This window comes from Ruditapes philippinarum, unplaced genomic scaffold, assembly GCF_026571515.1.
Source record: "Ruditapes philippinarum isolate M1 unplaced genomic scaffold, ASM2657151v2 ctg15204_1_1_1_1, whole genome shotgun sequence".
NCBI classification, from domain to species: Eukaryota; Metazoa; Mollusca; class Bivalvia; order Venerida; family Veneridae; genus Ruditapes; species Ruditapes philippinarum.
Window position 1 is genome coordinate 24,054 of NW_026865079.1, and position 16,352 is coordinate 40,405.

General features: G+C 30.3%; 1 protein-coding gene across 2 annotated transcripts; it reads left to right on the forward strand.

Moving 5' to 3' along the window:
• LOC132727734 (uncharacterized) lies at positions 1–14,073 on the forward strand. Of its 2 annotated transcripts, none has more exons than XM_060713301.1 (9): positions 1–79; positions 3,660–4,568; positions 5,257–5,327; positions 7,097–7,167; positions 7,621–7,733; positions 9,340–9,427; positions 10,208–10,300; positions 12,097–12,154; positions 12,565–14,073. In XM_060713301.1, exons 2-9 carry the CDS (start codon positions 3,719–3,721, stop codon positions 12,703–12,705), a joined length of 1,485 nt encoding a protein of 494 aa, XP_060569284.1. In that variant the 5' UTR covers positions 1–79; positions 3,660–3,718; the 3' UTR covers positions 12,706–14,073. The 2 variants fall into 2 exon arrangements, with proteins under 2 accessions (XP_060569284.1, XP_060569285.1); XM_060713302.1 differs by having other exon boundaries at positions 13–75.
• The last annotated feature ends 2,279 nt before the right edge of the window (positions 14,074–16,352 follow it).

A 16,352-nucleotide genomic window follows, 5' to 3' on the forward strand; every position in this document is an offset into this window, starting at 1 on the left:
CACCTATTTATGATATTATTTACAATACGGAGAAAACGAAACTAGATGTGGGATATTGATCTCTTCATTGGTTATGTTGGTTTGTATTTATTTATATAAGTTTAGAAAATGATTGAATCGTTTAATTCATCATTTAATATTATAGCAACTTTTGATTTTGTGTTTCAACTGTTAACTGAGGTAAGGTAAAACTTTGTACGTAAACATAGTGGTACGATGGTTGTTTTATTTATACAATTATCCCTTTAAGCGAAACATTTTAATTATTATACCCACTTTAAATTTCGTGTTTTAAATTCAATTTACTAACAATCGGGGCAAACTTTTTTTTAAATTTTTTTTCTTTTTTTAAAATTTTTAATACTTTATATTTTACACGGCTGATATCTTTAACATATTTTTTTGTAGTTCATTTGCCATGCATATTTGTTGTTTTTTTTTATCTATATGTACATACTTTTATTATCCTTTTGTACAACGCCATTGAATATGTATATAGAAATAGGCGTTTAATTAAATAGAACAGTTTCAGTTTCAGTAAACAAGATAAGAATATTCAATTGTTAATTTTGTTGTTGTATTACTATTCTTATTTCTATTATCAATTAAGTTTATCATTGAGGAAGAAATACTATTTAATAATTTGGGTTTTTTAATGTATGAAATTTAACATTCTAATTAGATTTTGTGACCAGGATTAGAATTTTACATTACCAATAACCTAAAGAACAATAAATTATTCTTTGTATTGGAAACTTATAAGTTCACTGATGCAATGTTAAATGAACAATATTTTTGTGAAATGATATGCTGTTATGTTATATATGGACGCTAGAATAAATCAAATAGATAAGAAAGATTCAACAATCAATATGCATGTATTAAATGTGTATATAATATATGAGATCAATGTTATAATTTTATATAGACGCTAGAATAAATCAAATAGATTAGAAAGATTCAACAATCAATATGCATGTATTAAATGTGTATATATATATATATGAGATCAAAGCTTTTTTACAATTTCTACGCAAGTTTTGTTATACATGTATTTTATTACGCTCTAATTTTACACAAATAAAATCTGCATCAAAAATATTAAATTTCATATCTTTTAGATACTTATAGATCATGTCACTAATTTTTATTGTTTCTTTATCATAAATATAATGCTCAAATGAAGATTTATCAATATTGTAAGTTCGTTCCAAAAAGCATTATTTGTAAAGCTATAACTGAATTTACATTTTGTGCTAATAAAGCGAGGTAATTAGAAATTTATTTTCTATTAAGTCTAGCAGAAATGAATGCATTTATTTTAATGATTACATAAAATGTGGACAAATATTTGCAGTACATATTTTACATATTCTTCGATGTTTGAAAATTGTTTTAGAAGCATAATTTTATACATATATAAAATTTCACATGTGCGTTTGAAATCATGGCATTGTGGGTTCAATTCCGGGGCTGGCCAACTTACATTTCTAACCGGTCTTTCGGATGAGACTTTAAATCGAGGTCCCGTGTATGAGTGCTTAAACACTTAGCGCGTGAAAGAACTAGGAGAAGCTTCTGAAATTGGGGCATCTATCTGTATCTTGCACTATCCTCCAAATATAAAATGACTAACACTCTTCTTGAGGACTCGCCCATATGGGCAACCGATGGCAAGTATAAATAAACTTAAATACGAGGGTTGTTCGGGAAGTTCTGAGAATTGTTTTATAGCACACGTTGTAGTCGGGTTAGCGTAATTATAAATATATACGCATTTATTTCAATATATACTGTACAGTATCTGAAAATATCATCATCATACACACAGAAACTAAAACAAAATAAAAATAGTAAATAACCATATAACAAACACCCGGAGCACGCCGACGTCATTTGCATCGTTATGCGACGTTAAAGTCCATCGATCGTCGTACCTTTTCAACGTAGTCACCTGCAATTTCGATGCATTTCCTGTGTCGGCTGATCCACTTATTGTATGTTTCCACGTACCAGCTATCGGTAAAGGACGAGACTATAGCTTGCGTATGCTTAACAAGATCGTCAGCTGAGTCAAAGCGTTTTCGACGCAGCTTTGAATCGAGCTCCTTAATTGAACATGCAACAACAGACTGCCGACCGCATCTAGGTTCGTCTTCGATCGAGTTTCTTCCTTCTTTTAAACGGGCATGCCATCTATACACTGTAGCCGGACTGCATTTCTTGTATTGTCCTGTAGAATTGATCATTTTCATTGTTTCGGTGGAAGACTTTTCCAGCGCAACACAAAATTTCACGATGCTTCGCAATTCAACGTCACCTATCGACGTCATGTTGTTTACTCAGTGGCTCTGGGCAACAACTTTAAAACAATGTTGATCCGTTGAGAATTTAAATAATGTTATGATATTTTCAGGAAATGACGTCATGACGTTTGCTGCTGACCAGCGTTTTCGCGCATTGTTTACGTTATCAAAATTACGAAATATTATTAGTGTAGCGCGTTATACCTTTCTTTAGAGTCGGACTGCTCCGGTGCGGCGTTAAAGTGTTGCTATGGTTACTGCTATTTCCGGCTATTGTTGTCTGGTTCTATTCAATTTTTAGGAATAGTTCCGTGATATGCTAATCTTAGTATGAGCAAAATATTACGTCTTAGAAACAAAAAATATAGAAGATATGACAAAATACTCAGAACTTCCCGAACAACCCTCGTACACACATGGTTACAGCCCTAATTGCAATATACAGGATCTTTAAAAACTACCAAAACACGTTTATGTTTCATGTTTATTTCACTTATACTTTTCTAAATAGAAAAATGGCAAAGTGAATATCTATCGAAAGTAATGAATGTAAAAAAATACATGAAAATTGCGTAATCAAAAATAAGTAATTATTTTAAGACGCCGTTCATTTTTACTTTCATTTAATCACGTTTACCTTCTATAAAACCATTATAAACAGGTGTATTGATTGTAAAATCATATATGTACTTATTAAGTAAACAGTGTCTGAGTGTTTATCATTTTTTTAGACTTCGTCCTTTACATAAGCTATCTCACTGGATATCTTTAAATGTTTAAACAGGTCAATTCAAAACCAAAACAAAAATAAAGCCTATAAAATATGGTCCAAGTTATAATAATATAAAAATTGCCATTTAAAAGAACTGACATGACTAAAAAAACACAGATTCGGAGAGTTTCCCACATTCTTGTATGATGGAGGCTCCCGCTTCCAAATCTTTTCGCTGAGTTTAGTAAAATACGGAAAAGTGTGATACAATTTGCATTGAATGGCGGATCGGCCAAAGTGAACGGGCAAGAGTGTTAGTCCTAGAATTTCAGATGAAGGAAAAAAATAAAAGTAAATTTGTCTGTCAGTCGGTACAAAATGTTAATATTCTTTTTATTTCGAAACAAAAAGAAAAACTTACCGAAGCAATATCGATGACATATATGGTTCCTAAAATACTGCGTTTTACCTATGCATCGGCTAATATGCAAAATAGTAAATTTCAGTTCCTTCCTATATTAAGCAACATGTAAAGGATAATTGTCGCCAAATTTAAATATATTGTATTATTAAGTGTATTGGAGCATAATAATTTACTTTTAATGGATAAAATCTGGTTATTTGTTTGCATATTTTACCAGTATAACTTGGGAGAGCATAATTGATTTTATATAATTCATGAAATTGATTTGCCCAAGACATGGAAGTTCCAGGAAAGAGGGAAAAGAATAATGTTTCTTGCAAACCTTGCGAAGAAAATGAAATAAGAACACAAGCCGAGGGGTTTTGTACCAGTTGTGAAGAGTATATGTGTTCCAATTGTTTTGATACACACAAAAAATGGAAACTAAATCGAGAACACAGTTTAATTGACTGTAATGAGACAATAACGCAGAGAGAAAGTGCGAATGAATTCGAAAATTGTGAGCAACATTCAGATGAACCCGTAAAGTTTTACTGCGTGCAGCACGAGCAAGTTGGTTGCGGAGATTGTATGATCATAGGTCATAGGTCGTGTAAGGTAGACTATATTCTAAACATTAAAGGCACACCAGAGTACGAGTCTTTGACCAAAGGACCGGAAATATGTAAGATTGAAGCTAATCACGTATTGTCGTCAATTAAGAACAATATAGTTCAAGTTGATGATATCAGTGAAAAGTTCAAACAGGACGTTTACCAATTTTGGGAAGAGATAATTACACAAATAAACAACTTAAGAGAATGTATGCTAAAGGAAGGCGAATGCATTAAGGCTAAAGATAACTTAAAAATGAGACAATTACAAGACGAAACTGAGAGTCTGATAAATGATCTTAATGTCATATCTGATTTATTTGAGTCGACTGTCGAGAGTCCATGTAAGCACTTTGTCTGTTCAGTCTCACATAAACCAAGGCTTGATGAACTGAGGAAACAACTTGATGACATAAAAAGCAAGAGCAAAATTCAGGCTTACGAGTTCAAAACAGATAACAATCTAACTCGAACATTAGCCAGCGCTGGTCAACTGGGAATACTTCAGAAAGACAAGGAGGAACAATTGAAAGGTAACTTACTTATAAGATCATACCTGTGTTATAAATACTCAAAATAAACGTTTTGCAGCTGATACAGGGCTAAAGTGGCGAACTGAATAATAAGTTAGGTATAGTTGTAGGCAAAGCATTTTATTACCTGTTCACCCGTATTTCCGCCCGTCCGAAATCGTGATAGAATCATCAATTTGTCATACTTTTATTGATTCTCTTTTTTTTAAAATTCACAAATAGTTATCAGCATGATGAAGATTATCAACATGATTGCAAGACCCAGGTCTATAGATTGTCAAAATTATAAAAAGGTCATAGACAAAATTTCTTGTTCATTTAAGTTTTTCGTTACCAGCTTGCCTATATTTATGTTTCATTCCTTGGTGAATTACAAGCCACAAATGCCTATCATTTATGATTAAACGCAGATTATATTTTCAAGCATAAACTTTGAGGGCGCTAAATTTTATATCTATATCTTTAATTTTTATTTCAACCATACATTTATACATTTAATAACATAATGAACTTGAGTGAATATAATTTGTAACATTACGATCTACGTTGTTGAAGCTGCAAAGAAAAATGTTTTCTCTTCTATTTAATTACTTACATACACAAAGTTGATCCTCTTTAAATAAGGATTGAAATTTTTAATGAATCTATTTCGCAGACATAGTTATTGTTCAATTTTCTTTAAATTCAGACCAAGAGGAGAATAAACAGCAGCAAATTTCAAAAACTTTGCAAGCTTCGGGTTATACGGAAAAATGTAAGGTGAGTTCATAGTGATATGATACTTCTGTTTATCATAAAAAAAATTCGCGGGGTGGTATTTTTACTGTAACACTGCTATAACAATATCGATATTGTGTGTAAACTGACATACAGCTCGAATTCGCTATTCCTTTCATTATATGTTTACATTAATATTGACAAAAAGGGGTGTCGATAATTCTTATATAAAAGCATTCTTTTATCGCCTACATTTTTAATCACCTAAACAATTACTCATATTTTTATGCATTCAGCGTAAAAGCGTAGTAGTTGAGTGTTGGCTTCGTCAGTATAGAGACCCTGGTTCGATTCCTGGGAAAGGCATATTTTCTTTTCAGATTTTTTTTTTTAGTTCCTCGTGAATTTCTTTCACACAATACTATTTGAGAACATTTAGTTTTACACACATTCGCTTTTAACAGGTTAAGTAAGAGACAACACATACAGTCGTGATTAGAGTGATTAATGAGCAATGGGAGAAATCTAAATATATAAATATACAAATGAGACGAAATTGTCTAAAAATGTAGCAATTTAAATTAAGCGTTTTAAATATAATTATATTTACAATACTATTCAATCTATAAAATGTCTTCTGTTAATATCAAATATATTCAATTTTTTCTAAATCTTTATAAGTTTAACTTTAAATTTTACAAAATATTAAATGAATCACAGGTTTATATAAGAAAATATGAAAATATTTTCTGACAGACACAAAAAGTATTGCACAATTGCAGATTTTAACTCGAAAAATAAGTGATTTTCTTAACATGAACTCTTCATAATATGAACTCTCTTACCACAACGCTACTCAGATTTACGTGTACATGCCCACTTTTATTCTTCTATATTGCAATAAAAATGAAAAATGTAGTAACTGAATAACTTGCACAACCCAATATATCATAATGGTACGACCGATTAATGTCAACGTTATCGTGTTCGACTGATAGATTTGATGCTTTTCAAGTAAAGACTAAGTAGCCATTCAATTGCAAAAGAGATCCATTTTTTAATGATACTGTAATAGCTATGAAAATTTGGGACATTGAATAAATTTTATTTGTACTGACAAAAATAATATTGATAGAAAGATAGTCTAGTTTAAGAGTAAAATCGCACTATACCAATAGAAATATGGTGGGGGGGTGGCATTTGTTTGGTTTTATTTTGTTGTTGTTGTTGTTGTTGTTGTTTGTGTGTGTGTTTTTGGCGTTTTTTGTTGTTTTTTTGTTTGTTTTTTTTGTTTGTTTTTTTTTCCGTTTTTTTAGGGGGGGGTCGCAAATCTTTAAATAGGTTTTGCGTGATTATCTTATGTCTGTCACTGAATATGATCAAAACCGACATTTTTGCGGTTGCTTTATTATTTCCATAATTGGACTCTTTTTAAAGAACTTAAAAAAAAAATTAAAAAAGAGCTAAAACGTACTATTATTTCGGAATAAACATAAAAAACAAGATCGATTAAAGTCGCGTAAGAATGATACAACAAAACAGGCGCGAAAATCAAGTCGTTTGTTCCTATCAAATCTATTTTTCGGGAGAAATTAATTTTAATAAAAGAGTGAATGAATTGACCTGTTGCTTTTACAAACAATTACGTCTAAATCAATCAGAGAAAGGCATTTTAAAGCTATATGAGTCTAATATTATAGGTTGAAATAAATTATACGAAAAATAAAATGGATGTTTTTTCACATGTCATTCACTTCGCATAAGATTAAACCACAACTTCAAAAAATGATATAACGCATGATGCTTTGCAGGCTGATTCACAACCGTTGCTAGACAGACAGTTGAAATGTACAAATATAAAAGTGGATGGAAAACACCTCAGGTAAGTTTTAAGTACAATTCAGTTATATAATTATGTAGTTGTTTTCAAACATTTATTTCTATAATTTATATAGAATAAAACAATATTTAAGATTAATAAGATAATCACACCAAAATGCAATATTTTGTCGTGAGGAGCAAAACATGCATCTTTTTATTTACTTATAGGAATATCATTGATTTATCAGGACTTTCTTCGATCTTTAAGAGGAAGTTATATTTGTTATGATATTGATATGCACATCAAATAGTTATTACCCTTTTGTGTTGTGTATGACGTGCTTGATATATATGTATGTTTTAAAAAAAACTTCAATAAGGAAGTATACTTTTGATATAATCAAATACTATCGGTTTATCTTTGTATTTCTTGATACAGCTATATGCTTTATCTTTTTGTTTCCATTTCATATTTCGATTCGGTGCTGTTACATGTATGCAATATGGATTGCAGTTATGAAGAGAATAAAGACGGAGACGTAGGGCTATTTGTCGACAAGAATAGAATGCTTCCTCGCAGTTACTTTGAGATAAAGATATTGAGTTTGGGCCAACGTGGGACAATTGGTATGAAACACTGTTTATTGCACGGATATGGGTTGTAAATGCGGCTATGAGTATTTTTGTGTCCTTTTGATTAGCACTCGATCGCTAGAAATCAATATTATAATATAACTGGGTTTGTTATGTTGTTGTTTTTTTTTTCCAAAAAAAACGTGTAACTGATTTCTGTTTGTAAACTGTAACAGAATTTTGACCAAGAAAATAAAATAAAGGCAATATCTTATTTTATTTTTTGTTTCAATAATCATTAAGGATGGCGGGTAGCTTCACACCACTCTCTCAGTAATATCCCTATCAACAATACGAACCGCCTCCACCCATGTCATGTGACTAAATTCTTAATGACTACCTCTGTAACTATTTTGATTAAAATGCGTGTTTTATAACCCATATAAAAGTAAAACAATACTTAATGGCAAACTACCTTAAAAATCTTTTGATTTCGCCAATTAGTACAATTATATTTTGTTTGCCATTGGAAGTAAAAATACTACATTGTACTTTGTTTTTATGATATTACATAATTTCACATTCAGTGGTATTAATATTTCAATGAAAAGGTTGCGGCGTAACTCAAATATTACAATTCAATTTTCAACGATGTCAATATTTTTTTTTAATTTTAAAATTATCATCTTTTTATTGATGTGTTGAAATTAAATTTACACATTTTGCTGCGTCTCATCAATGTTTACATACATAACATTTACGCAAATCAAACACATACAGTAATAAGCAGATACACTCATATTATCAAGTTTCTAAACAAAATGACGAAGAAACAGCTTATATGGACGATATCATCACGATATTCAATTAACTATGGAAGAATTGTCATTTAGAATAACAATTAATAAAGTTATATAATAGTACTTACTCGGCGTCTTCTTAAAAAGAAAAAACAGTATGACAACTTGCATAAACAACTTGCATCATCATGAGTTTTCCTTCATATTAAATCAGTATGGTCGGCCGTTTTCAAAAATCTTTTTTTTTGTCTGATTCCTGTCTATTTAACGTGAGCGTTACATATATATTTGTAAGATTTACAAGGCAGACTGATAGCTTTATTGAAGAATTTATTTCCTGATCAGTTCACTATGAATGGTATTTTAAGTGAACATGGTCTAACTTTGTAAATCAGTTTAAATAACTCTACTTTAAGCATTTTTTTTTGCGGCGGCCATGCTCCCTACTTTGCAGCAGTCATTCATTCATTCATTCATGTATTCACCTTGTATTTGTTTCAACTTGGTGTGAGTGGACTAAAATCATCCTTTGATATAGTTTTATGGTATTTTTTCTGTAGACTGAAATTTGCTTATCAATGTTAGCAGAAAACGGTTGCCTCTTTCCCTCCCCTGTAACACTCCGGTAATATTTCAGCCTATTATGGACGGCGTATTATTATGCTTAATTCAATTGCAGTTTAAAATGATTGAAAAACGCTTTCTGATATTCGAAATTAATCTTGAATTTATAAGGAATTACATCCAGCTAGGAATAAAGTAAATGATTGTTCAAACATAGCAGTAATTGTATGTAAGATTTGCTTTCTTTTAAAAAGGTTGACAACACAATATTTTAGTATTTATGTCTTTAATTTTAGCTATTGGTTTGGTACCAAACAGTTACCCGGCTAATATACAGCCAGGATGGGGACATTACTCCATTGGATATCATGCGCACGATGGCTGGTAGGACATACAGATGTTTTCAAAATTTAGTGATGTTAAGATATATTGATAGATTTTATAAAGGAATGTTTCTTTTGCTGCAGTTAGGCACGATAATACTCGTTTACCAAGTAAAGCTATTCTTATTGACCAAAATGCATTCAAAGATATAGCATACAATAATACTCACGGATGCAATAACGTATCAATAACAATCCATTATATGTATTAGTATAAATAAAACACATTGAAAACGGCAAAGGGAAATATTAGCTAGATATGTCTTTGAGAAATATTATAACATTGTATTGGCACACATCTCAAGAACAAATTTATTTTAACTTATCAAACTATTAATGTGTTTTTATCATTTTTCTATACTATTAGATATAATCAGACACAAATATATTATAGCCAGTGTCTATAGTCAAAAGCTATAACTAATTGTTATTCCATATTCAAACTCGTTAATGTGTTAATGTTTGAAACAATTTTAAATATTTATATTGTTAAGTAAATATAATATGATGATTGGCAGTCGCTACGGTTTCCTATATTTGTCGTTACAGTTGAAGTCATCTAAACCATTTACACTTTCATATATTCGTTTAAATTCGTGCATAGTTGTTTTTGAACAGTTTCTGCATCTGTTCAATAAGTCTGAAAACATTGTCATGGGTCATTATTGCCATCTCAATTCTGCAAAGCCGATTATAGACAACATTTATGCTTATAAAAGTTATATTTAAAACGTAACAATGACCATCACTTTTGCATAGTTAGTGAAGTTTACTCTTTCAGTCTATACCACGAATATGGAAGAGGAATTCAGTTTGGACCAAAATGTCGCGATGGTGACAAGATTGGTTGCTGTATATATCTGGTGCTTTTCCGGTAAATATTACAATTTTATAGTTTGGATATACAGGATATTGAATAAATGTATGTTAAATACCTAGTGTATTATTGAACGAGTTGAAACTAATGTAAAAAGTGCGCTAAATTTTGCGTTACACTTAAGGCACTTCGATAAAAATGCATGTTTTCACTGCAAGCCTTTTGTTTTGCGTAATGTGACAAATTGAAAAATATATAATACTTGATTTATTAAACTCATTGAATAAATATATTATTCACTCGTCGGAGGCTGGCATAAAATTACTTTATTTAATTAGTTCAATAAATCTAGAATGAAACATAGTTTTACATTAATTCAATATCCTCTATAAATTACATTTTACTTCATGATTTATGTGATAAAGAAACATTTTTCTAGTATCATTTAAATACTCGCATATCGAAAATGCAACAGTGAATAAAAGCTCTACGGAAGCATGGAGAGGACATAGTCGATTTATTTTAATAATCTGTGGGAACAACTTATTTGTCGAAATATTTTTTATTAATCTGTGGGAACAACATGTTTTGTGAGAAAAATCTTTTTTTATTCTGTGGGAACAACATATTTTGTGAGAAAAATCTTTTTTTTATTCTGTGGGAACAACATATTTTGTGAGAAAAATCTTTTTTTATTCTGTGGGAACAACTTAATTTGAGTAAAAAAAAATTTATTCTGTGGGAACAACTTATTTTGTGAGGAAAATCTTTTTTTTTACTCTGTGGGAACAAACTATTTTCTGCGATATTTTTTCAATATCTTGTTCCCTCAAGATAATAAGTTGTGCAAACAAATTAATTATGTTGTTTCCACAACATAATTCAACCAATCAAAATAGCGATTGCCACAAAGAGTGACTGCAAAGTTAAGTCCCTTTTTAAAAAGTCGCCATTTGCACACAATTGTACGGAAGCATGGAGAGGACATAGTCGATTTATTTTAATAATCTGTGGGAACAACTTATTTGTCGAAGTATTTTTTATTAATCTGTGGGAACAACATGTTTTGTGAGAAAAATCTTTTTTTATTCTGTGGGAACAACATATTTTGTGAGAAAAATCTTTTTTTATTCTGTGGGAACAACATAATTAATTTGTTCGCACAACTTATTATCTTGAGGGAACAAGATATTTAAAAAAAATATAGCAGAAAATAGTTTGTTCCCACAGAATAAAAAAAAAATTCTCACAAAATAAGTTGTTCCCACAGATTAAAAAAAGATTTTTCTCACAAAATATGTTGTTCCCACAGAATAAAAAAAGATTTTTCTCACAAAATATGTTGTTCCCACAGAATAAAAAAAGATTTTTCTCACAAAACATGTTGTTCCCACAGATTAATAAAAAATACTTCGACAAATACGTTGTTCCCACAGATTATTAAAATAAATCGACTATGTCCTCTCCATGCTTCCGTAAAGCTCACAGTTTAATTTCAGTTTAATTTTTTCCAGTTTGGCAGCATATATTTTCGTAATGAATAGCAATTACCCTTGTGGGATTTTTTAATTTTTATTTTTTATTTTCTTATTTTTTTTATTTTTATTTTTATTTTTATTTTTTTTTTTTGGGGGGGGGGGTATTTTTTTGGGATTGGGTATTGTTGTTGTTTGTTTTTCTGTTGTTGTTGTTGGGGTCAATAGAACCTATCATTTTGTAGTCAATTGGATGAATTTTTAATCATATTTCAAAAGAAGAAATTATTGAAAAAAGACATGATTCTCAAAATTATCCAAATATTTTATTTAACTGTATTACGATATGAGAAATGGTTGAATTAACTATATTTACAGGCGTGGTAAAAATGTTGAGACGGTTGTCAATGCCATTTTTACAAGGAATGGCGCAAAGGTAGGGACAAATGCTTTTAAAATTATGTGTTTGTTTAAGTATAAACTTTATCATATAAAGTTACGTCTAAAATCTCATTAAAATAATTATGTTGAGTTGCATGATTGACGGTATGCAATTTCACCTTCGATTGTTCTGAAATCAAAATTAGCATTATCGCGATTCACGTTAAAGTTAGCCGCTTTGGAAGTAATAAAATACAAGATATTCAACCAAAACAACTTCATATGTTTAGTAATGTATTTTATGATGTAAACATTTTTTAAACGAACGATGAATGTATTAGGTAAAGACTGCATAAATAAACAAACCTTAAACAAACACGGTACCAAATTAAAATAAAGAAGAAATAATCCACAATTCTAATTCGGATAAAAGCGTTACATTTATATTTCATCTTTTGTCTTCAGACTGGAGAGAAGAAACTTAGCACCGGTCCCCTTTTCAATCTATATCCTGCTGTAGGGATGCATTCTCCCGGAGAGAAGGTCAAAGTAATTTTCCATACAGGACTGCCTGCATCGATAAAACGATATACTAAAATACATTAAATACTTGACTGTTGACAACGTTAATGAATGTTTAATGATATTGAATGTTATCTATGTTTTGAAAAGTTCAATGAGGGATACCGTTCTACATATATCTTAACGAGTTAGATTTTTTTTTACTTGGACATAAAATATTTGCGCAGAATGTGAACAATTTTCTGTTATCTACTGTGTAGTGAAAGAGGTACTCAAATTTACTTTAACGCTAAAATAAGATACACTGTATTAAATCATATTCTATGAATAGGTTCGCAAAAAGTATGAACAACTTTTTTGGAGACCAGTCATTGCCTATGATTTTACAGCTGTACTAAAAGGTTGATTTTTTACTGAAAATCATATGCTATACATGCCCCTGCTTTCAAAGTTATTGTCACAACAATGTCACCGACTATAAGTAACAAAAGTTGAACACATGTTTTATTAAAAGTCGTCCAAAGAAAGGTACGGCAAGAATTTGCTTGTTCCAGAACAATGTTTCGAAAGGACTTATTTCAGACTTGTTAGTGCAAAATTAAGTGAGATTATTATAGATAAAAAAGTTTTATTCTCAAGACAGGCCGTGGATGACATATTCCTTTTTCAAGAAATGAAACTTAATGTCTTTTGTAGATTTTATTGCTCTTGTATATTAGTCGACTAGATTTAAACAAACAATTACAACTAGAGTACTTTGTTGTAAATATAGTAAATGATTTACTGTAAAACGTCGAGAAAACAAGAGGATTGCATTCATTCTGAAACATCGAAAGATTCATCATAAACGACATAAAAATACTTAATATAGGCTTTCGTTGATTATGAATTATGTTCAGTTTCAATTATGACTTAGTCTATATTATTCTGGTTAAACGAATTATTTTATATTCATTGCCTTTTTGGCTAATAATATTCGAGAAAAGTTGATTGTATTGAAAACATACAATGAACGTATACATAAAATTTCATGTAAGTACTATGATTCACTGATTCGCCTTAAAACAAAACAAAACATTTTATGGTACATATTTTTTTTAATATAGATTGGATTGCATTATAAATAATGCTAGTATTAATGAAAAACATTACTGTCTTGGGAAAATGTTTCATGTAAAAATATAAAAAGTAACATTTCCTACACTTTTGAATTAATATCGTTTTCTTGACTTATATGTTTTACTGAACTTTAGTAACTGGAACTTTAATCTTTATAGAAAAGTTCCATCAAGTCATCAATGCATTGTAATTTTAATATCTTATATAATAAAGATGTCTTTTTATCGTTGTTTGCCTACGATAATAATGCAAAATATTTTGGCTCAGCCCTTCTAATTGTTTTATAAATACATGTGTGTTTATGTAAAACCTATGTATATTTATATATGCAATACAATATTATTAAATTAAGTTCTATTTTCATATAATTTTAGTCTTGTATATATCCTATTTCTACATTATAGACGAGAAGTATATTTAAACGTTTTTTGTTTCAGTCACAAGTATGTAATTTTGAAAAGGGGGAGACTTAAACTTTTTAATAACACAGTATATTGGTGTGAAAGAAATACATGTAATAAATATCAAAATAGTCATGAAGTCACAAAGTTGTAAATGTTTTGACAAGGGTCTTTAACAAAGTATTGATTGGGTACGCTGGAATATATCTTTCTAAAAAAGTATAGTTTATCACCTTATAAACCACGGTCCTGGAGTGTAATAAATGTATTTATTGTAGTTTAAGAGTTATTAGTTGTCGGGTTAAATGAGGTATAAAATAGTTTAGCACTATCATTTCGTGCTGACTGACCTTGGTATGAATACATAATTGAAAGGCGAGTGGAATCGCCATTCGAGCATTGTGTGAAACATTTTTCTTCAATGTGAGTACATGAGGTGTTCTTCAAATTATGAAAAGGACTTTATTCACTTCAAATATATTTTGGAAAGAAAAACTTTCTACTTTTAAAAAAGAAATGAGAGAAGAAATTCTTGCTATTTAGAGAAAAAACATTTGAAAGTTTCAAGAATGGGCAAGTTAACGCTCCCCTGTTGATTTTAAATGCCAATGAAATAAACGACAGTTCGATTTCATTTGTGAAGTTTTGAGAGATATAGAGCGTGTGCAGTCTTAAGTGAAATCAGGAAAACAATTTAGTTCGCTTCAGAGCTAAAAGTACATAAGAGAAAAAAAAACATATCAGGTTAGCAGACAAATCTCGTACTAATTTTAAGTGGTGAACTGTTGCAGAATATGGGTCCGAAGAACCGACAATAATAGTGAAGATGATCTTAATTTTTTTAGAGCTGAGGCTAGAGCATTGTCAAATAGAAACGTACCCACGAGTCGAGCTTCTTTGGCAGCTATTTTTGCAACTACTAGTACTACTTGTACTCATTTCGAGACTTTTATTCCCTTTCCTTTCGGAGAGTCCAAAGCTTTGCACGTGCAGGTTTCTTGCATGTCAGGACAGAGTGTTCCAAGTTTCAACAATCAAGAAAACGTCACTCAGGCAACAGTCAGCCGAAAGAAACTGATGAAAGACAATCTATTAATATAGATTTTATTTTTCAGCTTATAGAATTGTTTGTAATTTTCCAGTAATTGAAATCGAAACTGATGTTTTTATTTTCACAAATTAAGAACTAATGTTTCCAAAGAAGATTATTCTGAAGCAGGCCAGGAACAGAATGTTTCGGTGAGGGAAGCTTCTGTTTGAATCGACTAAACTTCCCTTTTAAGAAGGGTGTTTGTGTCCACTCCCATCTACATGTTAAATTTTGACTTCTTGTACATTTTTGTAGCACTTTTTTGAAATAGAAAAGTTCATATTCTTAACAAACTTTCAGACTTAAGAACATTAAAGCTAGCATTTTAAATTCTAGTCTATTTCTAAGAAAACACTGGTAATTAAGTGAACGGTAGTAGAAAAATTAGCTGATGCGCAGGAGGTGACATACTTGTATGAATGGTACTGCATTATCAGGACTTTGTCACAAGCAGAAGAAGGGGTTTATATTATTTTTGAAAAATGGATTACGTTGCAATTGATTCTAATAATTAAAAATCTGATTTTTTTTTTTTGATGATTTTCTGTCCATTTTATTGAGACTCGTATTGATAATTCGGTTTCATATAAGGACACCTGGTTCCATACATGGCTACTTTGGTACAAAATATTGAAGAATTGGAATCATATATTGAGACAATCAACTTATATATTGCTAACTCGGTTTCATACACTGACGGTATGGTTTCATATATTGTAACAGTGGATTAATATAATGGATTCCGGTTAAATAAGAAGGTGTTTTCAAGTCATATATAGTCGAAGTGAACTTATATATTATCCAAATGGTTAAATAAATTGAAAAAGAACAATATCAGACAGTCATGGCTTTCCATACATTTCTGTCTTAATGCATGATTTCTTGTTCCTTTAGATCTAATACATTTTTGTAATTTTTAATGATTTGTTTTATGTCATTTGCTAAGATATGTTGGTGTGAGTGACTGTGATATTTAGGGGAGTATATATATGTATATCAGCACAGCAAGAGGATTTTATCGCATAGTTTTGATTAAAAGGAGCAGTTGCATTGACATCAGACAATAAAATAATGACAATGAAATAAGACAATTGTTATAAGCATTATAGTTAAGATTTAAA

Bases quoted from the DNA above. Each gene is read 5' to 3' on its own strand.
- LOC132727734 (XM_060713301.1), top strand. From the start codon at position 3,719: ATGGAAGTTCCAGGAAAGAGGGAAAAGAATAATGTTTCTTGCAAACCT. The intron at 4,569-5,256 runs GTAACTTACTTA...CTTTAAATTCAG, and splicing joins CAAGGAGGAACAATTGAAAG to ACCAAGAGGAGAATAAACAG. The intron at 7,734-9,339 runs GTATGAAACACT...CTTTAATTTTAG, and splicing joins GGGCCAACGTGGGACAATTG to CTATTGGTTTGGTACCAAAC.